At 48.0% G+C, this 19,547-nt stretch overlaps 1 protein-coding gene across 2 annotated transcripts in view; it reads left to right on the forward strand.

The window, feature by feature from the left end:
• The window catches only part of GNA13 (G protein subunit alpha 13), a 33,039-nt gene extending 14,386 nt beyond the window's left edge, over nt 1-18,653 (forward strand). For both annotated transcript variants that reach the window (XM_086355824.1, XM_086355825.1), the window contains 2 exons: nt 11,705-11,755; nt 13,127-18,653. In XM_086355824.1, the coding sequence (XP_086211950.1) occupies nt 11,705-11,755; nt 13,127-13,699 (624 nt within the window). In that variant the 3' untranslated portion in view covers nt 13,700-18,653. The remainder of the gene's footprint in view (nt 1-11,704; nt 11,756-13,126) is intronic.
• The last annotated feature ends 894 nt before the right edge of the window (nt 18,654-19,547 follow it).

Below are 19,547 nucleotides of genomic sequence, written 5' to 3' on the forward strand. Positions count from 1 at the left end.
CTCACCTGCCGTGCGCTCATAGGCGTAGAAAGACTTGGTTAGTTAGTGTTGACTGTTGCGTGTGTTGGGCCTGCGGATTGCAAGGGGCAGCGCCACCCACCGGTGCAGAGGCCCCGGGGCCACAGCACGCCCGCCTGTGGGCTCCTCCGTTCAGACGGCGGGGGATTGAAACTTGATTTGGGAAGTTATGTCTTATGTTGGAAAACTGCATATTCTTTTTGTTTTGTTTTTCTCAGCAGTCGAGGACGTTTCTTCTGAACTCACAACAGTCCTTTGTATGCTATTGGGGTTGTATATGATTGGTCCTTTTCCAAAAAGTATTTAATTTTGAGGACTTTTTCAGGGTTCAGAACTCTTAAGTGTCTTAGTCTTGTCATTATCTGAAAATAAGGTGGTTGGTTTTTGTTTTTATTTTATTTTCTGAGGGAATTACTTGTAATAGGCTCCAGAATCCAAAATAGCTTTTTTTTTTTTCCAATTTAGACTTTAAAGCACGTCTGTGCCCACCGTAGGCACCGTCTGGTCAGCCGCTGAGTCTCTGTCTGTGTTGGTTCGTTGCTGTTTCCTTCCAGTCTCTGGATACAGTGTTGCCTGTTGAGTTAGACTCTCCTATAGTTTCTGTACAGAATTTCATGTTCTCTTCATTTAATGTTGTACCATTAGCGTTTGCTGGAAGGAGGTGATTTTCTCAGAGGCCCAGTACGGTGTTCCTCTAGAAAGTGGATGTGGATTTCTGACGTGCAGGGCCAGCTCCTTCCAGCACCCACATGGGAATGTCTTGTGAAGAGTGGTGGTGGTGACGGGTCGTCCTGTCATGACGCTGCTCTGGTGAGAGGGTGGCACACGACGTCCGAGCTCGCCCACCTCTCAGGACTGCCTCCTGCCACACACTGAAAATGTGCGTTTGATTTTTCAGGAAGGAAGGTTTTATAATGAAATACTGTCTGCCACTCTGAAGCCTGCATTTTAAAGAAGGGGCTATAATTCTTTTATAGGCTTTTGAAAATAATTGATACTTTAGAAGTGAAGTTGCTCAGTCGTGTGTGACTCTTTGCAGTCCTTTGGGCATTACCCACCAGGCTCCTCCGTCCATGGGATTCTCCAGGCAGGAACATTGGAGTGGGTGCCATTCCCTTCTCCAGGGGATCTTCCCGACCCAGGGATCGAACCCAGGTCTCCTGCATTGCAGGCAGACACTTTACCCTCTGAGCCACCAGGTAAGCCCCAGTTGATACTTTAAGATAACAAAACTGAACACCATTTAAGTGTAAGACATGTGCATTTATAAGTATTTATTAAACATACAGCCATACTCTCTTTTTCTGTCTCTCCAGGATGAAGCATTTTAATAAAGTCCTTCATTTTTTGGTAACATCTATAGTAGAATTATTAAACTGCATTTACATTTTGTGTTATATGTAAATTGGAATTTGGTGGGACTACAGCAATACTGTTAGAAAACTAAGATCATTAGCTTTAAGTCATTTGGGTGATAAGTCTAATTAGAAAACCTGATATTAAAAGATTGTATTTGTGAGCAGCGGCAAGAAAGTGTTTATAAAATAAAGTGCAGCTTCTTCCCCAAAGTCTTGTTACTAGTATTGTGCACTGCTTTGTTTTTCTAGCTTATATGCAAGAGAAGTCTTAAAGCTGTTTAGAGGTATTCTTTCCAAAATTCTGCTTAGGCTGTTATAACCTAACTTAGTCTGGAGAGGTATTTAATTTGAAAAAAATGCTTTCAAAAAATGTTTGGGTGCTTTTTAATGTGACTAATTTTGGCTCTTTTGAGTTTTGAGTGGTGCACATAGAAGATGCTAATGAGATATTTGCAAGCGCATTCAGCTGGACTCCACTTAATTTAGACCTATCCACTGAGCAAGGGAAGCGTCCTTATGTTTCTTTGAATGTGAATAAACACGGTCTTTCTCCCTGTGAACCATGCGCCAGGCGTGAGTGGTGGCAATCTGAAGGATGCTTTGGCGGTGAAGGTGAGGCAGCCGCCCGCCCTTACTAAACTCGTGCTGTGCGTCACTGCAGTGCCCGGCGATGTTTTCTCCAGAAAAAAATGAATAAAGTCATTAAAAAAAAAAAAAAGAGTCAGTCATCTTGAAGATAAGGAGCAGTAAAATGGGTCCTTTGTGGAGACCAGGCAGAAGGAGCGCATCTGGAAGGGCAGGTGAAGGAAAGAAGTGAGCTGCGGCGGGGCGGGAGCCGGGCATAGGAGCGTACCGCGCCCGCCGGCGCGGGGAGTTCACCAGCCTCATCACCGCATCTTTCTTTGAAGTAAAAACTACGGGGGAGACAGACCTGGGGCCCATCCAGCAAGAAGTGTTGCCTCCTGTCCTTATTAGCAGCCGCATCCTTAGAGTGGAATGAGAAGTCTCGGTTCACTAACCAGGTTTAACCTCAAACATTTCCGTTTTGTTCCTTGTTTATATTTGGCAATTGATTCTTGCTGTAAACCTGACATATAAGTAAATGCCAGATGGAGAGGCTTATATTACACAGTGTCTCTTCATAGACGGTTTAAAGTCTCCTCTAAAGTCTATTTAGATGTGGCTTCACCAGGATATTTGCAGGGCTGAAATTACCAGTGTATACAAATATGAACTACTGATTTAAAAAACAACCTTCTAGGTCACTTTTAAAGGCAAGTTAATAAGTTTCCTATTGAATAGATGTTCTTTAAACAAAGATATGGTGAAGCCTACCTAAATGAGTATTCGGGAAACGTGTCCACCTGGCTTAGTTTGAGGATTGTAAGACGGGTGGAAAGTAAAGGCACATTATAGGTGTACAAAAAAAAACCGTCCGATGACAGTCGAGGCACCGCCACCTGGCAGGCCAGCTCACAGCTGTGGTCAGTGTAAGGAGTCAAGAGGTTTGTCATTTTCTCTCTTACCTCTTGATTCTGTTTCGTCTTTGAAATACTCCAGACTTGTGGGTGGAAGGGCTTAACATGCATGGAGCTGTGAGAGCCGCTGCGCCGCTGGACTTGGCTGTTTGGGACACAGACCTCTGTTTTGTAGTTCACTGCTCTTCAGGACGTGTGCGCTGGTCACGGTGCTTGCCTAGTGGCAGCTCCTCTGCGTAAAGAAAAGCTGGATGTCAGCTCGCGTGATATCATTGTTTTCAGAATCACGTGTTTGTTTAGATCTCAGAGGAAAGCTGTCACTGCTTAATTATCCTGATGATACAGATTTTCTTTGAATTTTAGTATTTCTTGTACTACCATATTTATTCTTAAAAAACTATTAACCTATTATTAGGCTTTGCTGGTGACTCAGTGGTAAACAATCCACCTCCCAAAGCAGGAGACAAAGGTTTGATCCCTGGGTCAGGAAGATCCCCTGAAGAAGGAAATGGCAACCCACTGCAGTATTCTTCCCTGGGAAGTTGCATGAACAGAGGAGCCTGGCGGTCTACAGCCCATGGGGTTGCAAAGAGTCACACACGACTCGGTGACTAAACAGCAACAGCAGTCTCGTAACTAGAAGGGCTTCCACACATAGAAATGGGGTGCTTCGGTTAAGAAGCACTTAGGGAGAAGGCAGTGGCACCCCACTCCAGTCCTCTTGCCTGGAAAATCCCATGGACGGAGGAGCCTGGTAGGCTGTAGTCCACGGGGTCGCTAAGAGTTGGACACGACTGAGCAACTTCCCTTTCACTTTTCACTTTCATTCATTGGAGAAGGAAATGGCAACCCACTCCAGTACTCTTGCCTGGAGAATCCCAAGGACGGGGGAGCCTGGTGGGCTTCCGTCTCTGGGGTAACACAGAGTCGGACACGACTGAAGCGACTTAGCAGCAGCAGTAGCAGTATGTTTTTCTAATTGACTTTTATTCACAGTGAATTTTCTGCCATTTATGAGAGATACCTAATCAGCCTGCAGTTAAGTTCTAGGCATTTTACAAGATTAAGCATTTTAGTAACAAGCTAAAATCCGCTGCAGTACTTACAGTTCACATTTGATTGAATTTTATCAGCTCTTTTCTTTCTAAAGTGTAGTTTTTACCTGTTCACCTGGTAAAAAGATAGATTGCTCTTAAACAGTTTGCATTGGTTTATTTACCTGTCATGCAAAGTTCAGGTGTCTGTTGCAGAAGCAAATTAGTTTTATAACAAATTGAGGTTTTCGGTTCCTTAGGGCCCTGCTGCCCTATACATATACATAGCAGTTCTGATAGTTGTTCTCATCTGTGCTTTTTTAGCTGCTTACTCGGTTACAGCTGTGGGCTATGTGGGACATTTGAAAACGGGCTCTGGGGGTACGGAGAGGAAAGCGGCCGGAGCTGCAGTAACACAGGAAGTAAAGCGCCTCTGAGTCACCACGCCAGTCTTCAAAAAGAGAAAACTCTACTCGCAGGCTTAATTCTGCTCTTCAGGTCACAGTTCAGATACGTCAAAGGAAGGCCCGATGCTTTTCTTGTGAAACCTAGTTCAACTCAAGTAAATGTTGCTTGAAATCTACTTTGGTCATAAGATAAAGCTAAATAAGTTTCTGATACAGATTCTTAATATTCTTCGTGTTTTTACAAAGCTTTTTAAAAACCCTAGCTGGTTTGGTCTGCTGCTGCTGCTAAGTCACTTCAGTCGTGTCCGACTCTGTGCGACCCCATAGACGGCAGCCCACCAGGCTCCCCCGTCCCTGGGATTCTCCAGGCAAGAACACTGGAGTGGGTTGCCATTTCCTTCTCCAATGCATGAAAGTGAAAAGTGAAAGTGAAGTCGCTCAGTCGTGTCTGACTCCTAGCAACCGCATGGACTGCAGCCCACCAGGCTCCTCCGTCCATGGGATTTTCCAGGCAAGAGGACTGGAGTGGGTTGCCATTGCCTTCTCCGTGGTTTGGTATAATCAATATCAAAAGATAAAATTAATATGAGGGACTTCCTGGTGGTCCAGTAGTTAAAACTGCGCTCCCAGTGCAGGGGCCTGTGTTTGATCCCTGGTCGGGGAATTAGATCCCAGAGGCTGCGTTTAAGATCCAGCATAGCCAAATAAATAAATAAAAATAATTTTTTTTAAAAGATAATATGAAATCCAATTTTGAGTAAAAGATTCAGTATGTCCAGACCTGAACTGATGCTGGGATTGGCTCTTCAGAATCACTTCTTGTGGGACTTGTTAAAATTTTGATTTGGTGGAACTGTGCTAGGCCTAGGGAATCTCTGTTTTTAAGGAGCACCCTCTTCAAAAATTCCTGTCACAGGCTCAATGGTATGATATTTTAGCCTTCACATGCCAAAGGACAAAATCAAGGGCATTTTGTAGGTATTTGTGTTAACGAGAGAATTCAAACTTCCACAGCCTTTTTATTGAATAAATCATAATAGTAAGTTGCACACTGTGTTTCTTAGTGCAGGTTTACTGATGAGCGTTAGATTCTTCTGGAAGGGGACAGCGAGTTGCTCACGGGAGGCCTCCGCTGTCACCAGAATCAGGGGCGGATGTGCACCGTTCATGCTGATCTGGAGCGAGGCGGCGCATCCCACCCTGGGGAGAGTCTGCCTCTCACGGACGGTGGTCCTAACAGGAGAGACCTGGGAGAGTTCTGTTGGGTCCTCTCCGTGTTTGCCTCTGGGCCTTTACATTGCAGCTTTGCCGTCACCATAGCTGAGTGGATTTTGAAGTATGGATGCAATTTTTTTTTTTAAACACTTGCATTTTGGTCTGAAAGATGTTGCTAGAACTGTGTTTTATTTTAGAAATACCTGCTGCATGTTTGCATGAAATGGAGGCCCACTGTTTTAACTTGACAGCAGAGAACGTGTTTTAAGTGGTTGGACATTGCTTGTAATTCCAGGAATGCTGATTGTCAGTGATTTTTGCGTGCATGTGCATGCTCAGTCATGTCTGACTCGTTACGACCCCATGGACTGTAGCCTGCCAGGCTCCTCTGTCCATGGGATTTTCCAGGCAAGAGTACTGGAGTGGGTTGCCATTTTCTTCTCCAAGGGATCTTCCCCACCCAGGGACTGAACCCGCATCTCCTGCATTGGTGGGTGGATTCTTTACCCCTGAGCCCCCTGGGAAGCCCCTACATAATGTATTTTGCCTTTAGGTTTGGATTGAACTTACTGGAAAGTGTAGTCAAGTCTTCCCCAAAGTTGATTTTGAAAAGCCGTTCAGTGTTCTGCTTTAGTGGTTGAAGGTGGGTTCTTGTTGCAGAAAAATTTGGTTTCATCCATTAGTTCAAAAATCTCAGTGAAAATTTACGTCTGCTGAGACATGGGACTGGTGTAATAGGGCAGGCAGGTCAGCACACTCAGCTTTTCTTGCTGACCTAGCTCGTGGGCATGGTGACAGTCCCATTCGTGAGAGCGGATTAAATCTTTCGTTAACAGCGCTGGTTTTGTAAGACAGTGTAGACATCAGGTGTTTCCTGCAGAGTCCGTGCTGGTGAAGAGTCGGGGGGGGGGGGGTTTAGTCGCTCAGTCGTCTCTGACTGTTGTGACCCCATGGACTGCAGCCCTCTGGGCTCCTCTGTCCTTGGGATTCTCCAGACAACACTGGAGTTCCATTCCTTTCTCCAGGGGAATCTTCCCGAAGAATCTGTGGTGTGACCGTTTGCACAATCTGCAGTGGCCTTTTCTGCGCCACACCCTTTGCCACTGGCTGTCATGCCGCGCTGCGCCCTCGCCTGCAGCTCCTCAGCGCAGACGGCTCGCTCAGGCCCCGTCGTCAGTCGGTTCGCGCTTGGCGCTGCCCCCTTGAGGAAACGACCGCTGAGCGGTGCGGGCAGTCCTCAACTGGCTCGCAAGCCCCAGCTACCGGAGGCTCGTCAGCCCTCAGCTGCAGCCCCCTTTCCATTTCTGCCTCTTGTGAAGAAGTCCTGTGAGGAGCTGTTGCGCATAAAACGCTCACCCTCCCGCCTCGCTCTTGCGTGCTGTGGCCTTCTGTTCCGAGAGCTCGGTCTGGCACCGCGGTGCTCAGCGCAGTCCGCCCGTGGTGCGCGCTGGGCCCTCGCCCACTTGGTCTCTGCCCGCGAAGGCGGTCTTTCTGACACGTGCCCGCTGTCCGGGGCGAAGCTGAGACCGCTCCTCACGCAGGCTTGGCTCTGTAAAGCTGGCACGAAGTGTGGTTGATAGAACTAGAATCCAGGTCAGAGGCATGCGGAGCCAGCTGGTCTCACCTGTCAGTCCATCTGCCTCTTGGGGGACGTCGTCAGGCCCGGCTTCGTCAGCCCGGAGCCGCCGTGTGAGGAGGCTGCGGCCAGGCCGCCCTGCCCCGTGGGGGCCGAGCCCGGACGCGCGCAGGGCGAGAAGTGGGCAGGCCGGCCACGGCAGCCTGGGAACTTACCTCCGGACTTAAGAGAAAAGAGTTACGGGGTGACCTCAAACATCTTAAATTTAAAAAGTTGTAAGTGTGAAATGGCTTTCCTCTGGAAGTTTATTAAGAATTCTCTTCAGTAATATAACACATACTGAGGAGAGTTATAATGGCGCCTTGAGTCATGACCAAAAAGAGTGAGTCCTGAGCCCATGGTGTTGCTTGCCCAGGACCTGAAGTTACTTCTGTGTTAGCTGGGGGACTGAGCAGCACGGCGTGAATGGTGAGCCACAGCAGAAGCGCCCGCCTCGGGGCTAGTAAAGGAAAGGAGACCATCACTGTCGATCAGCTGCACAAACTGAAGTTGTTGCTGGGCCCCCCTCTGGTGATTATCCGTCGAACCAGGGGCCTTCCTCGTTTACCGTTAGATTGAGGCTCAGAGAAGTTCAGGGGCTTGCCAGATGGCTCAGCGTTGAGGAGAGGCCTCGAATCAGAGTTAACGTTAGACAGGAGAGAACTTGCGATTCACCTCTGAAGTGGTTAGGGCAAAGGCCTGCGGGAGGCTGGCCCCGGCTCGCCACAGTTCATCCCCGACCCTGGGGGAGTCGAGGGCCCGCCGGCCGTGCTGAGCGAGGCGTCGGGGTTGCACTTGCACTCGGGGCCCTCAGCTCAGACACGTTCCTGAGAACAGGGGTGCCGCTGTTCATTTATGTGTCCTTCGTGGTTGAGTTGCAAGCAACACACATTTTATATATATTTTAAGAAATATTTGTTTATTTAGCTGTTCCGGATCTTAGTTGTAGCATTTGAACTTCGGTTGCAGCATGAGGGATCTAGTTCCCTGACCAGGGATCGAACCGGAGTCCCTGCAGAGGGAGCTCGGAGTCTCAGCCATTGGACCACCATCGAGGTCCTTTTTTATCTTTTATCTTTTTTTTTTTTTTTGACGTTGTGAAAATACAGATTTCTCTCTGTCGTTCCCCCAGTGGAGGTCTTTAAAGCTCCTGTAAGGAATTTCCCGAGTTACCAAATTCAGAAGAGTGTTCACCCTTCTACAGCACGTGTGTTCACACCGCATATGTGTGTTTAACCTGTATTGTCTCAGGGCAGGTTTCGGGGAAAGCTTCACCCCTTAGCAGTCAGCGGCCTCCATTATCACCACACCACGTGCAGTGAAAGATCACTGAGGTTATTAAGATTATCGTTCCTACTTTCAGTCTGCTAACTAATGGAGGGTCAGTCATATCACCTGTGATATAAAAGATAGGTTAACATCACTTTTTTTGACTGAGTTATTTTAAACCAAAACATGTTTTTCATAGGAATAATATTTTAAAGCATTTCTTGTCCTTGAATAGATACTGGCCAAATGTTAGGGGAGAAGGCAAAGGGCACCTTATTTACGACTTAAAATATTAGCAATAATCCACACACTGAAATGTGTGAAAAAGAATTAAAACATTTTTACTTAGATTTTGTACAGTGTCAAGCGCACAAAGGACTTTGTAGATGATACTGATGAAACTTTCTGCAGTAGAAGTTGAAACTTGTTAACGGAGCACATGCGTGTTTGTATAGTATCATCATGTGATTTTGGTGAGGTTATGAATTCCTAATAAACAAAGGCACATTCTGAAACCACCCCCCCCCCCCTTAGGGAATGCAGTTAAATCAGGAAGCTTCAGTGAAATTTAAAATATTTCTTTGTATTTGTATAATAATACCAAGAGGAGACCAAATGGGGATGATTTTCCTGTTTTGAGAAGAGAATATAGTCACTCAGAACTGCCAAATTACCTTGTCCATATTTTAAATAACGAAAACCAAAACCTGTGTACTGCAGAGCTATTCTTACCATGAAGCCCCGAGTCCACGTTTATGAATGGCATTAGAGTTTTCTGGGTTACAGATAGACACTGTGTGCTGTGTAATCTCCGTCTTGTTTTGCAGCAAAACACTTCAGTAGTTTCGCCCAGTAGGAGAAGTCGAGGCTGCAGAGTCCCTCGCGGCAGCTAGGTCGGCTCTGATGCCGGGGGAGTGCTGGGCCAAGCTCACGGGGAGCTTGTGGTCCTTCGCTTTGTAATCGTCTACCTCAGTTTAGCAGTTAAGTGTTAGTCATGCCCGACTTTCTTTGACTGTAGCCCACCAGGCTCCTCTGTCATGGGATTCTCCAGACAAGAATACCGGAGTGGGTAGCCATTTTCTGCTCCAAGGGATCTTCCCGACTCAGGATTGAACCTGGGTCTCCCGCATTGCAGTTCTCCAGGTGTGGTCCCTGGGCCACAGGGATCCCAGAAAGCCTTTAAAAGGAGGCTTCATGTTCTGCACTCTTTGTGGTGTCCCTGGGACGTCCTCTCCCATCGCCGGGCGGACGCTCGCCAACAGCCCAGAGCGGCATGGCTGCCGATGCTGGAGCCTCCGTGCAAGGTGAGCCCCAGACACGCTACTCAGCGTCCTCAGCTGGAAACACGCACCGGTGAACCAGTGAAGTCGCTCAGTCGTGTCCGACTCTCTCTGCGACCCCCTGGACTATAGCCTGCCAGGCTCCTCTGTCCACAGAATTCTCCAGGCAAGAACACTGGAGTGAGGTGCCATTTCCTTCTCCAGGGGATCCTCCCGACCCAGGGATCGAACCCAGGTCTCCCGCATTGCAGGCAGATGCTTTCCTGTCTGAGCCTCCAGGGAAGCCCCAAGGAAAGCACACACCAGGCTCCCCTAAGACTGTGCTTGATCGAGCAGTAAAGACTGTTTTGGATCTCCATGGGAAGAGCTCTGGACGCAGCAGGCTCCTGCACAGACCAGTCTCTGGGAAGTGCCTTGGTGACTGGCAGTGTTGTGTTCGAATTCACTGTATTTTTCATGGAACACCATTTTTCCTTGAAACAGACAACCAGCTTACTCACACTTGGGCATTTGATGGGCTTTTTTTTTTTTAAGAAAATGAATGAAATTATTAGCCCACCAATTTGAGGAAAATAAATTTGTTGCCATTGATAAAACTTGAGCTTTCAGCTAAAAATCAGAATTTAGGAAAGCTTGCGTCTGCTTGCCACTGTGAGCTTGTCGACTTCCCGAGCCATAAGGCTTCTTATGAGATGGTCATGATGACAATGAATATGATTTTCTCCATATTATGTCTTGTACACTTGATTGCCCACTATATTCCAGGGCTTGATGCTACAAAATTGTTGGGGAGTAAAAGACCCATTCAGAGTACGAAGTAGACTTTTAGTAAGCTGTCATTTGTCAAATCCTGGTGTAGAAACAAAAATATCTACAATTGCAGAGGCTATTAAGATACTCCGTTTCCAGTGGGCATTCTGTAGGAGGCCGGACCTGCTTAACTGGCTCCAGCTGAAGTCCTCTTTGGTGACAGGGCGGGTGTAGAAGCAGTTGAGTGTCTCACTGTCTTTACTAGGTTCGCGTGAATGAGTTTATTATTGGTATTTTTAAATGAATTAATGAGTAAAATATTTGTTAAGCTGCCTCCTTTTACTTTCTAACATGGTATTATAGCTGTAATCCACTTAAACAAAGTCTCTTTGGGGTCCCGAAGAATCTTTTTTATTTATTTATTTTTTTATTTTTTTGGTCCTGAAGAATCTTAAGTGTATAAAGGGAATCCAGAGACTAAAATTTTGGGATCTGCAGCTTTAAGGCCTCATGACTCAGAGTGTGACCCCAGAAGTCACCTGATTGTAGAAACTCCCTACAGAGAAGACCTTACGGTGACTCTTCTGCATCAGGGAGGCACTGCCTTCTGGAGCCAGACCTGGGGAGCAGCTTCCAGCAGATGAGTGCTGGGGTGCAGAGATCCAGTGGGGTGAGCCCACAGCCTTCTCTGCGTGGGTGCTCCCCGCTCACCTGTCTGTCTGCTGTTCAAGGATTTCCTTGAGGAAGGTGTTCCCATACGCTTGAGGTCTCCGAAACTGCCTGAAATCTAGGCGCAGTGTGGGCCCCGAGAGTGTAGGCATTGGGGCTCGGGGGCGTCTGTTTGGGCTCGCCTGTCCCCTCAGCGGTCCCTGCCTCATCCATGCTTTGCTCCTGTCTCAGAAGACGACCAACTTGAGATAGGAGGATACAGACAGAAGCCATCCCACCGGGACTGTGGTTGTATGTTTATCTCGAAAGCAGTCTGCACCTTTTCATCAGGTCTTCCCTGTGGACTTGCAGCTGTGTGGAAATGCCTGCATGGAACCCTCTTTGAGGGGGTGGTCGAGGGGGACGCTCGTGCAGAGACTGAGAGGCTCCCAGGCTCTGGCGGAGGCGGATGTTTTACACGTTTTTAGCGGGGTCGGCTGCTCCGTCTGAAGGCGGTGACTAAGCAGAGCATGTTTGGGTTAAGTGCACAACCAGACAGTCTAACATAAACTGTGCAGCAAAGTCTTCCATGCCTCAGCGCTAATAACGATTTATCTTCTTCTTGTTTTCAGGGTGAATCTGTAAAGTATTTCCTGGATAACTTGGATAAACTCGGAGAACCAGTAAGTTTTCAGGCAGTGTTTACGTTTATTGTCGTTAGAAAGCAGTAACCAGGGTGAAGAAATGTGGAGAAATTATGTACTGAGCCATTTCCTTTTTCCTCATGGCTGTATTCGGATTGTTCCCGCTTCATTTTTCCCTCTCTCTCCTCTCCTGACCGCTGCCATTTCCACGAGGAATGCCCTGCCCACTGTTTCATGAAAGTACAGCTCTTTGCAGAAAGAAGTTCATGCTTGAAAGAAGACAGCACATGAGCATGTCCTCGCGCGGTCTCTGCTTTTCTGTAAGCGGAGGCTGAACAGAGCGCTCGCTGAGTTCAGAACTTTCCGACAAACAGTGTTTTCCAGTTCAGGACCCCCGTTTGCAGGGTTGGAGGATAGGAGGCTGGATTCTGGAGGCTGTGACGCGGGCAGAGTCACCCTCACCACGGGAGCTGCCGGCTGGACTGTCCGGCGGTGCATCCCCTGTGACCCCAAGCAGCAGAGGCTGGCGCTGGCCGCTCTCCACACGGGGCTCAGGCAGAGGCCTCCCTGGAGGAGGCATCAGGCTGCTGGGAAGGCCCCTGAGGGCCGCTGCCCTGGCGCTGCGCCAGTCCTGACTCTCCCTGTTTAACCCTGAACATAAAACAGAAGGAGAGCAGAATGAGCCCTGCTGTGAGCAGGAAGCAGCCCCTGTGCCAGGCCTTGTGGAGAAGGACCTCCTTGTGCTCTTGCTGGACGCGCTTTGCATTTCCCCTTGTCTGTTGCTTGGTGGCACTTGTCCCCCTGCACTCAGGATGTGTCTCCCCAGACGCAGGTGTCCTCGGGGCCGTCTCTGTGTAGGCCCCTGTGTTTGTCTGTTTTGTCCACTCCATCCACATCAGTGAGACTGTGTGTGAAGACCTACCTCACTGTCACCCTTCCATCAGGTTAGATTGTAGTCAGCCTTAAAGAAAAGTTAAGTACCAGCCAAGTGGAGAGCAGCTTTGGTGGATAGACGCAGTTTTTAAGAGTTATTTCATGTTTTCCAACTGACCTGTTCTTCTGAGCTCGCCTTTCCGTGTAGGCTTCCTTGAGCACACCACTCATGGTCCCTCCTGTTTTAAGACTCCACTGCTTGTGTTACAGTTGTTGATTCCTGTGAGGTTGGCTGGTCTTTCCCCCTCTTTCCCTGAAGGCAGGGACCATGTGACTTGGCTCTGAAGAGCTGAGTTCTTGCTGCTTAGCAACAGGGCCCGGCGCCTCTTCGACACTCAGCAAATGCCCTGCAGCCCGCCAGGCTCCCCTGCCCCCCACCGTCTCCCGGAGTTTGCTCAGATTCACGTGCAGACCAGTTAATGGCACACTCTACTTTCTCATTATTCCTGAATCACTGAAGTATTTCCTCTTTTCCAGGAGTACATTCCGTCCCAGCAAGACATCCTGCTCGCCAGAAGGCCCACCAAGGGCATCCACGAGTACGACTTTGAAATCAAGAACGTGCCTTTCAAGATGGTCGACGTGGGCGGCCAGCGGTCTGAGCGGAAGCGCTGGTTCGAGTGCTTCGACAGCGTGACGTCCATACTGTTCCTCGTCTCCTCCAGCGAGTTCGACCAGGTGCTCATGGAGGACCGCCTGACCAACCGCCTGACCGAGTCGCTGAACATTTTTGAAACCATCGTCAATAACCGGGTTTTCAGCAATGTCTCCATAATTCTGTTCTTGAACAAGACAGATTTGCTCGAGGAGAAAGTGCAAATTGTGAGCATCAAAGACTATTTCTTAGAGTTTGAAGGGGACCCCCACTGCTTAAGAGACGTCCAGAAATTCCTGGTGGAGTGCTTCCGCAGCAAGCGCCGGGACCAGCAGCAGAAGCCCCTATACCACCACTTCACCACCGCCATCAACACGGAGAACATCCGCCTGGTGTTCCGCGACGTCAAGGACACCATCCTGCACGACAACCTCAAGCAGCTGATGCTCCAGTGACGCCCACAGGGCCTGCCGCCTCCCGCCTTCCTGTGTTCTGTTTGTTTTATTTTTAAAATAGAAGTTTACAGCAGGAATTAGAACAGTCTTGATTCTGGGTTTAACTCCTTGGAAATCTCAGTCCTCCTCCTGCGACTCCAGCCCCTGGCGGAGGGCCGCCCATGACCGACGCCCACGGGCTCAGCTCCGGCCTCCCTGGATGGGCCCTCCTCCCGCCAGGCCTCAGATGCGCTGTCCTTCTGGCTTTGACCCTTCCACTTCTCAAACAGTGCTCCTGTGGTGCCAAGCGTGGCAGGTGCCCTGAGCGCCGCAGGGCGGGGTGGAGTGCGCGCAGGCCCTGGACCGCGCGGGGCACCTCGGTCGCTGCACGCGGTAGCCGCGCCTGTGGCCAGCCTCGGTGGACTGTTGGGGAAGGAGGGCCGTCGGGGGAAGTTTGCTCTGAGGGGTGGCCGTCCGTAGAATTCCCCGGCTTTGGCCTTCACATTCTTCTGATTGCTCGTGTCCCCAGCAGCTGCTCTGAGTTTCTGTGGCTCCTGAAGGCAGTGCTCGGCAGGTGTCTTAGTTCACGTACGGTGTCTCATCTGGCGCTGGTGGACGCTCCCGTGTGGTTCCGTGTGCACAGGCGCGGGCCGTTCCCAGGGTTTTGATCAGAAGCCAAAAGAGTGGAGTGCAGGCTGCCTTTCCCATACTTAGATATGTCATCCAGGTGCCATGCAGGAAACCCTGGCCATAGTAGCAGCTAGAATGTGCAACCTCGTAACAGAACTTTCTCAATAAACACAGCCCTTCCCAAGGATGTTTTGTTTTACTCTCAAGACTTTGAGACCCCGTCTCAGACGCAGTAGGGCCCACAGTGGGAATCCCTGTCGCACCATCATGGACGTGGTTCTTTCACGCTCCTGCCTGTTCCTGTCGGCTCCAGATGGCAGCATTTATGGGGGTTTTTGGGTTTTTCAGAGCTGGCCAAGGGCAACGTTTTCCTGTCAGGCTATCCGGAAAGCCATTGTTTGGGGTTCTCGCTCCTTCTCGGTGTGTCTCGAAGAGGCTGTACGCGTTGGCAGCACTGTTGTCCGTGGGATCCCAGCTCTCCCGAGGTGCGTTTCCAAGGACTCTCCCAAGGATGAGGAGTCGTGTTCCAGTTCCTGCTGAAAGATGGTTACACGTGACCTCCCCCACCACGCCCCAAATTAAGGCGCACCCCCCAAGGAGCTTTGCCATTAACAGATGCATCCTCTGTGAGCGCCTCAGAATGGCTGGTTTTCGGCATTGAGAGGCCCGCCCTGTAGGTTACGTGTGGTGTGGCAGTCGGGTAGAGGAACAGTGTACAAGGTGACAGTTTAGAGAGTCTGATGGTTTTCCTCCCTTTCCTGAAAATTGTGATTGACTGTGATACCTGCCCCTTCACTGTACAGCTGACTGTTCTCAGGTATTTTATAGGCAAGCAGTCCTTGAACAACTGGTCGGAATTCTGGATCCCCCAGCCTGCCCCGGTCAGGCTCTGGGTCTGTGTCGTGGTCGGCTTAGGATAGGACTCTGCCAGGTCCTGACCAGGGTTTGACAGGCACCTGACTTTGCTTGCACTTGAAGCTCCTCCATCGTTCCCCCCACAGCTGCCCGTGTGTCCGTGTCCTGGTGATCCTCTGCTGCTGACGTGAGCCCCGCCCTGTGACAGGCGTCCGTGGAGGAGGGCTCGCGCATGTCTGAGAGTTCTGTGTCCAGTGCTTCTCACCAAACACAAGTGTGTTGTTTAACCCGCAGAGTGAACCATTTCAGGGCATAGCGCGTGCACGCTACACAGAGACGTTGGTGGAGGTCTGTGCATCGGTTTAGCAGGAGTGGTGGTTCACTCACTCCAGTGAGGGCTAAAGTCAGTTCCCGGTGTGTGCAGTGAGGAGGGATGGTCTCAATCAGGTCCTTGTTCAGATCTCTGATATGAGCCACACACACTGCCCGACAAAGCAGAAGTCCCCATTTTGACCACCACAGTCAAATGTTAAAGCACCAAAGAGATGGGATACTATTCTGAGCATTTGAGATTCCTTTCCTGATGTGTGTGAAGTCTCAGAGTCAACTTTCTTATAAAGTAAAACCTCGAGTATATTTTGAGGTAGTAAATTACTCATACAGACTTGCCGGTTCAATCTGAAGGCTTTAGTTCACGTGTTTTATATACTGTATATTTAAACCATGTGAAAGAGTCCTATACCTATATCATGAAAACCAGATCCTTTTAAAATGCCACTGTGTGAAGGGGAGGTGGAAATTAGGGACAGAACTGCAAGGGTGCTCGTAGTTTTCCCCGTGCCTGTTCCCCTACCCCAGTCTCTAAAAATGTAATTTGAATTTAAAATTCTTCAGTGTATTTAATTTTCTAAGTCTTCATGGTTACAATTTGGAGTAAAATGTGCCTAATTCTCCATTACATTCTGTTCTTGGGTCTGAATGTCTTCTTGTTTAATTCTTAAGAAATGTCACACAAGTGTCTTCATTGACCTTGAAGAACCTTACAGTATACAGAGTTGCCTTATAAAGCAAAGAACACCTCAAATTTTTGCCTTTTTTTTTTCTTAAATAGGGAAGCGTTGTCAGATATTTTTCTGAAGATCCAAATAATTTAAAGGCATGCCTCTACCACTTAAATATTATTTTTAACAACCCACATCATTGCTTGCTGCCAAGTGCTGTATTAAACTGGAATCTTTAGTTGTGTTGTCTAGAATGGGCACTTGATAGCTGGGGCACAAGAGCAACCAAAGAAGGCGTCACGGAAGCCGCACCGCGTGTCTGTCACGCGGCGAAGGTCCTGGTTAGGCTTTGGTGAGGTTGCCGAGGGGAGTCCTTGTTCAGTGGTTGGTATAAAGCAGGAAGAAGTCGGATTCCCCCAACCCCAGGAGTGATTAGAAGTGTTGATTTACATATACAGAAATCATGGGTTCCATAATTGTTTGTAAGCAGAAATGAGTACATCTTAACTTCCAGCATCTGCCCAAATACTTGTATTTATGCTTTTGCTAGGATGTTATTTTCAGCATTAGTACATACATCCAGTTATGCCTTATTTATATGAAGAATAAAGTTACCAAGTCATGTTCTGCAATGTTCTGAAATTCAAATCACTGTGTGAGAAACCCTCAAATTGGTGCTTTCATTATATAATGAGACATTGCGGCAAAGCCCCAAACCAAGCCATCTGAAACAAGATTTTCTCCATTGCAGTCTGTAGAAGTGTTACTTCTGTGTGTATTGAGAAGGCTGCGTATCAGTGTTAACTCTCCATTTCCTGTTTGAACCCATGAAATCATGCCTGTAAATCTCAGTCACACATTTGTAATAATCTCCCTAATAAACCTAGAGAAAGCCACTCTGTTACCTTTTCATTTCTTTTAATGAAAGAAAGTTTTAATTGAGGGATCAAGAGCACAGATTCTGCATATGTCTTTTTTTTTTTTGTCCAGTTGAAAATCTGACTATCTTTCACATCATTTCAACATGCAGAGTTACATTACTCACAGGTGATGTGTCCATAGGTCTGTGCTGCTCGACGAAAAGTGCTGCTTTTTGCCTTCCTTCGTTCTCGTGATAGGATCCAGATTGGCTTTTCAGTGTAGTAAACACGAGGAAGGGAGGGAGTGTGTGAGTGTGTCTCCACGTTCCAGATAAACAGTAAACATTCCCATTATTTTATGGTACGAGGTTAGGGCTTCATTATAGAGAGTAAAAAGTGAAGTGAAATGAAGTCGCTCAGTCGTGTCCGACTCTTTGCGACCCCATGGACTGTAGCCCACCAGGCTCCTCAGTCCATGGGATTTTCCAGGCAAGAGGACTGGAGTGGGGTGCCATTTCCTTCTCCAGGAGATCTTCCCGACCCAGGGATCGAACCCGGGCCTCCCCACATTGTAGGTAAATGCTTTACTGTCTGAGCTACCAGGGAAGCCCAGTAGAGAGTAAAGTCAAGTCTAAACCTGGACACTTGTAAACAAGTTGAACTTCGTGGATTTTTCAGATGCCATCAACTTGCTACTAGCCTTAGCAGATAGTGATTGTTAACATGGCTTGCAGTACACCACTGGCATTCTTAGGTCTGTACTTGAATGTATAGTTAGCATATAAAGAACTCATCCTCGCAGCGTCTAGGTCTAAGCATCTGGTTTCCAATGGCAGGGCTTACATGCAACAAAAAATGGTGGTGGTAGGGCAATGATTTCTGGGTTGGTCAGAGATTTTGTGACCTTTCCAAAATGGCATCACCTTTGATAGTGATGAACGTTTCCAGATGGATGGAAGCAGGGCCCCAGGAGGCAGTGCGCTGTCAGGCCATGAATCTCCTGATAGAAGGATGCGCCTTGCTCAGCCTCTGGTCTGGGCTTGTCTCTGGAAATCCTGTTTGTAGTGCTTCTTGCCACAGTTAAGTGGTGTGTTCCTCCTCAGTCATGCCTGTTTAGGGGTTGGTTCCTGGAAAGGACCTGTAACGATGCAGTGGACTATACCGTTTACTCTTTCTTTACCTCTAAGTTGAAAGTAGAATTGCAAAATGTTGAAATGGCTTTCTCTGCTACTCCAGCGTGGTGGAGCTCATTTACCACAGAAGCCTTATCAAAAAGTCTTATTTTGTAACAACCTGGTAGATATTGTACCTAACAACATGATTTGTATTAGCTCTGTATCAAAGTATTTGCGGCTTCAGATTTTTTAACATCTATCTTTTTATAACTCTGAGAACCGAGCACATTATCTGGTAATTGTTGTACATTTTTTCTGTCAGTGCTTTAGGATTGGCAATAAATTATTCCTACAGGACGTCTGAAAGTGGAAAGAATGACTTGATTTGATAAAATGAATTGCTGGTCATCAAGGCTTTTTACTTTTGTACATATTTTGCAAAATTTTTTGCCTCTTGCTATTAATATTTGCTTTGTAAAAATTACTGACGTTTAATAAACATTTATAAACTGTCCCATACTATGATGTTATTTAAACTAACTCTTTGATTAATGTCAAGAGCAAAGCAGAGACTTAAAGTCCCAGTGGCTGGAACCTCAGAAATCTCTCTTTCGGCAGATCTCTGACGATACTTTGACTTAAGTTAAACGTTTCCTCACTGAAGAAGGGATGTGGACTTCAAGGAAGTTCCCAAACACCCGTTTTGATGCAGCAGCCAGAAGCAGGAAACGCCACCTTTTCTCTCTGCTGCTCCTGAAATCACTGAGGTCGAGCGCCCGTGTCTGGGTTCACGCTTTGTCCACCTGCCAGTCTAACACGGTTGTGTCTTCTGTAGCTGAAATGGCGTTTTAAGAGCAAACTAACATGATACCACTCCTTTTATTGCTTCAAGGAACTTTATGATTTACCGAAAAATTGCAAAAATAGCAGTTTCCTAAAACTCCACACTGGGAGATAGTTTCCCCAGGTAGCATCTTGAACTGCCCTTGAACTGTCCATCTCTCACATTACGCTCATGTCCCATCCTAGTGCATGTGTTAAAATTAATGAACCAGTGTCGACACTTTATTCTTAACTAACCTGTTCTTCGTTCCCATCTTGGTTTTTCCTGCTGCCCCTTTCTATTCCAAGTCCTTCCAGCCAGGACACCATCTTAGGATGACGTGCCCTGTCTGTCTGGGTTCCTCTGGGCCGTCACAGCCTTGCAGACCCCCCTCATCTGGTGGCCTCGGCGGTTTGAGGAGGGGTGCTGGCCGCTGTTTGGTTGGCAGTCCCTGTCGGGAGCAGCCTGGTGTCCTCCTCGTGACTGGACGGGGCTCTGTGTCCGGGACCTCACGTGAAGTAGCACTCGTTCAGTGACGTCAGTCGTCCTTTCCCTTTGCAACTTCAGCTCAATTAGAAGTCGTTC

This window comes from Bos grunniens, chromosome 19, assembly GCF_055505025.1.
Source record: "Bos grunniens cultivar Pamir isolate PY7600 chromosome 19, Bosgru_T2T1.0, whole genome shotgun sequence".
Taxonomy (NCBI): Eukaryota; Metazoa; Chordata; class Mammalia; order Artiodactyla; family Bovidae; genus Bos; species Bos grunniens.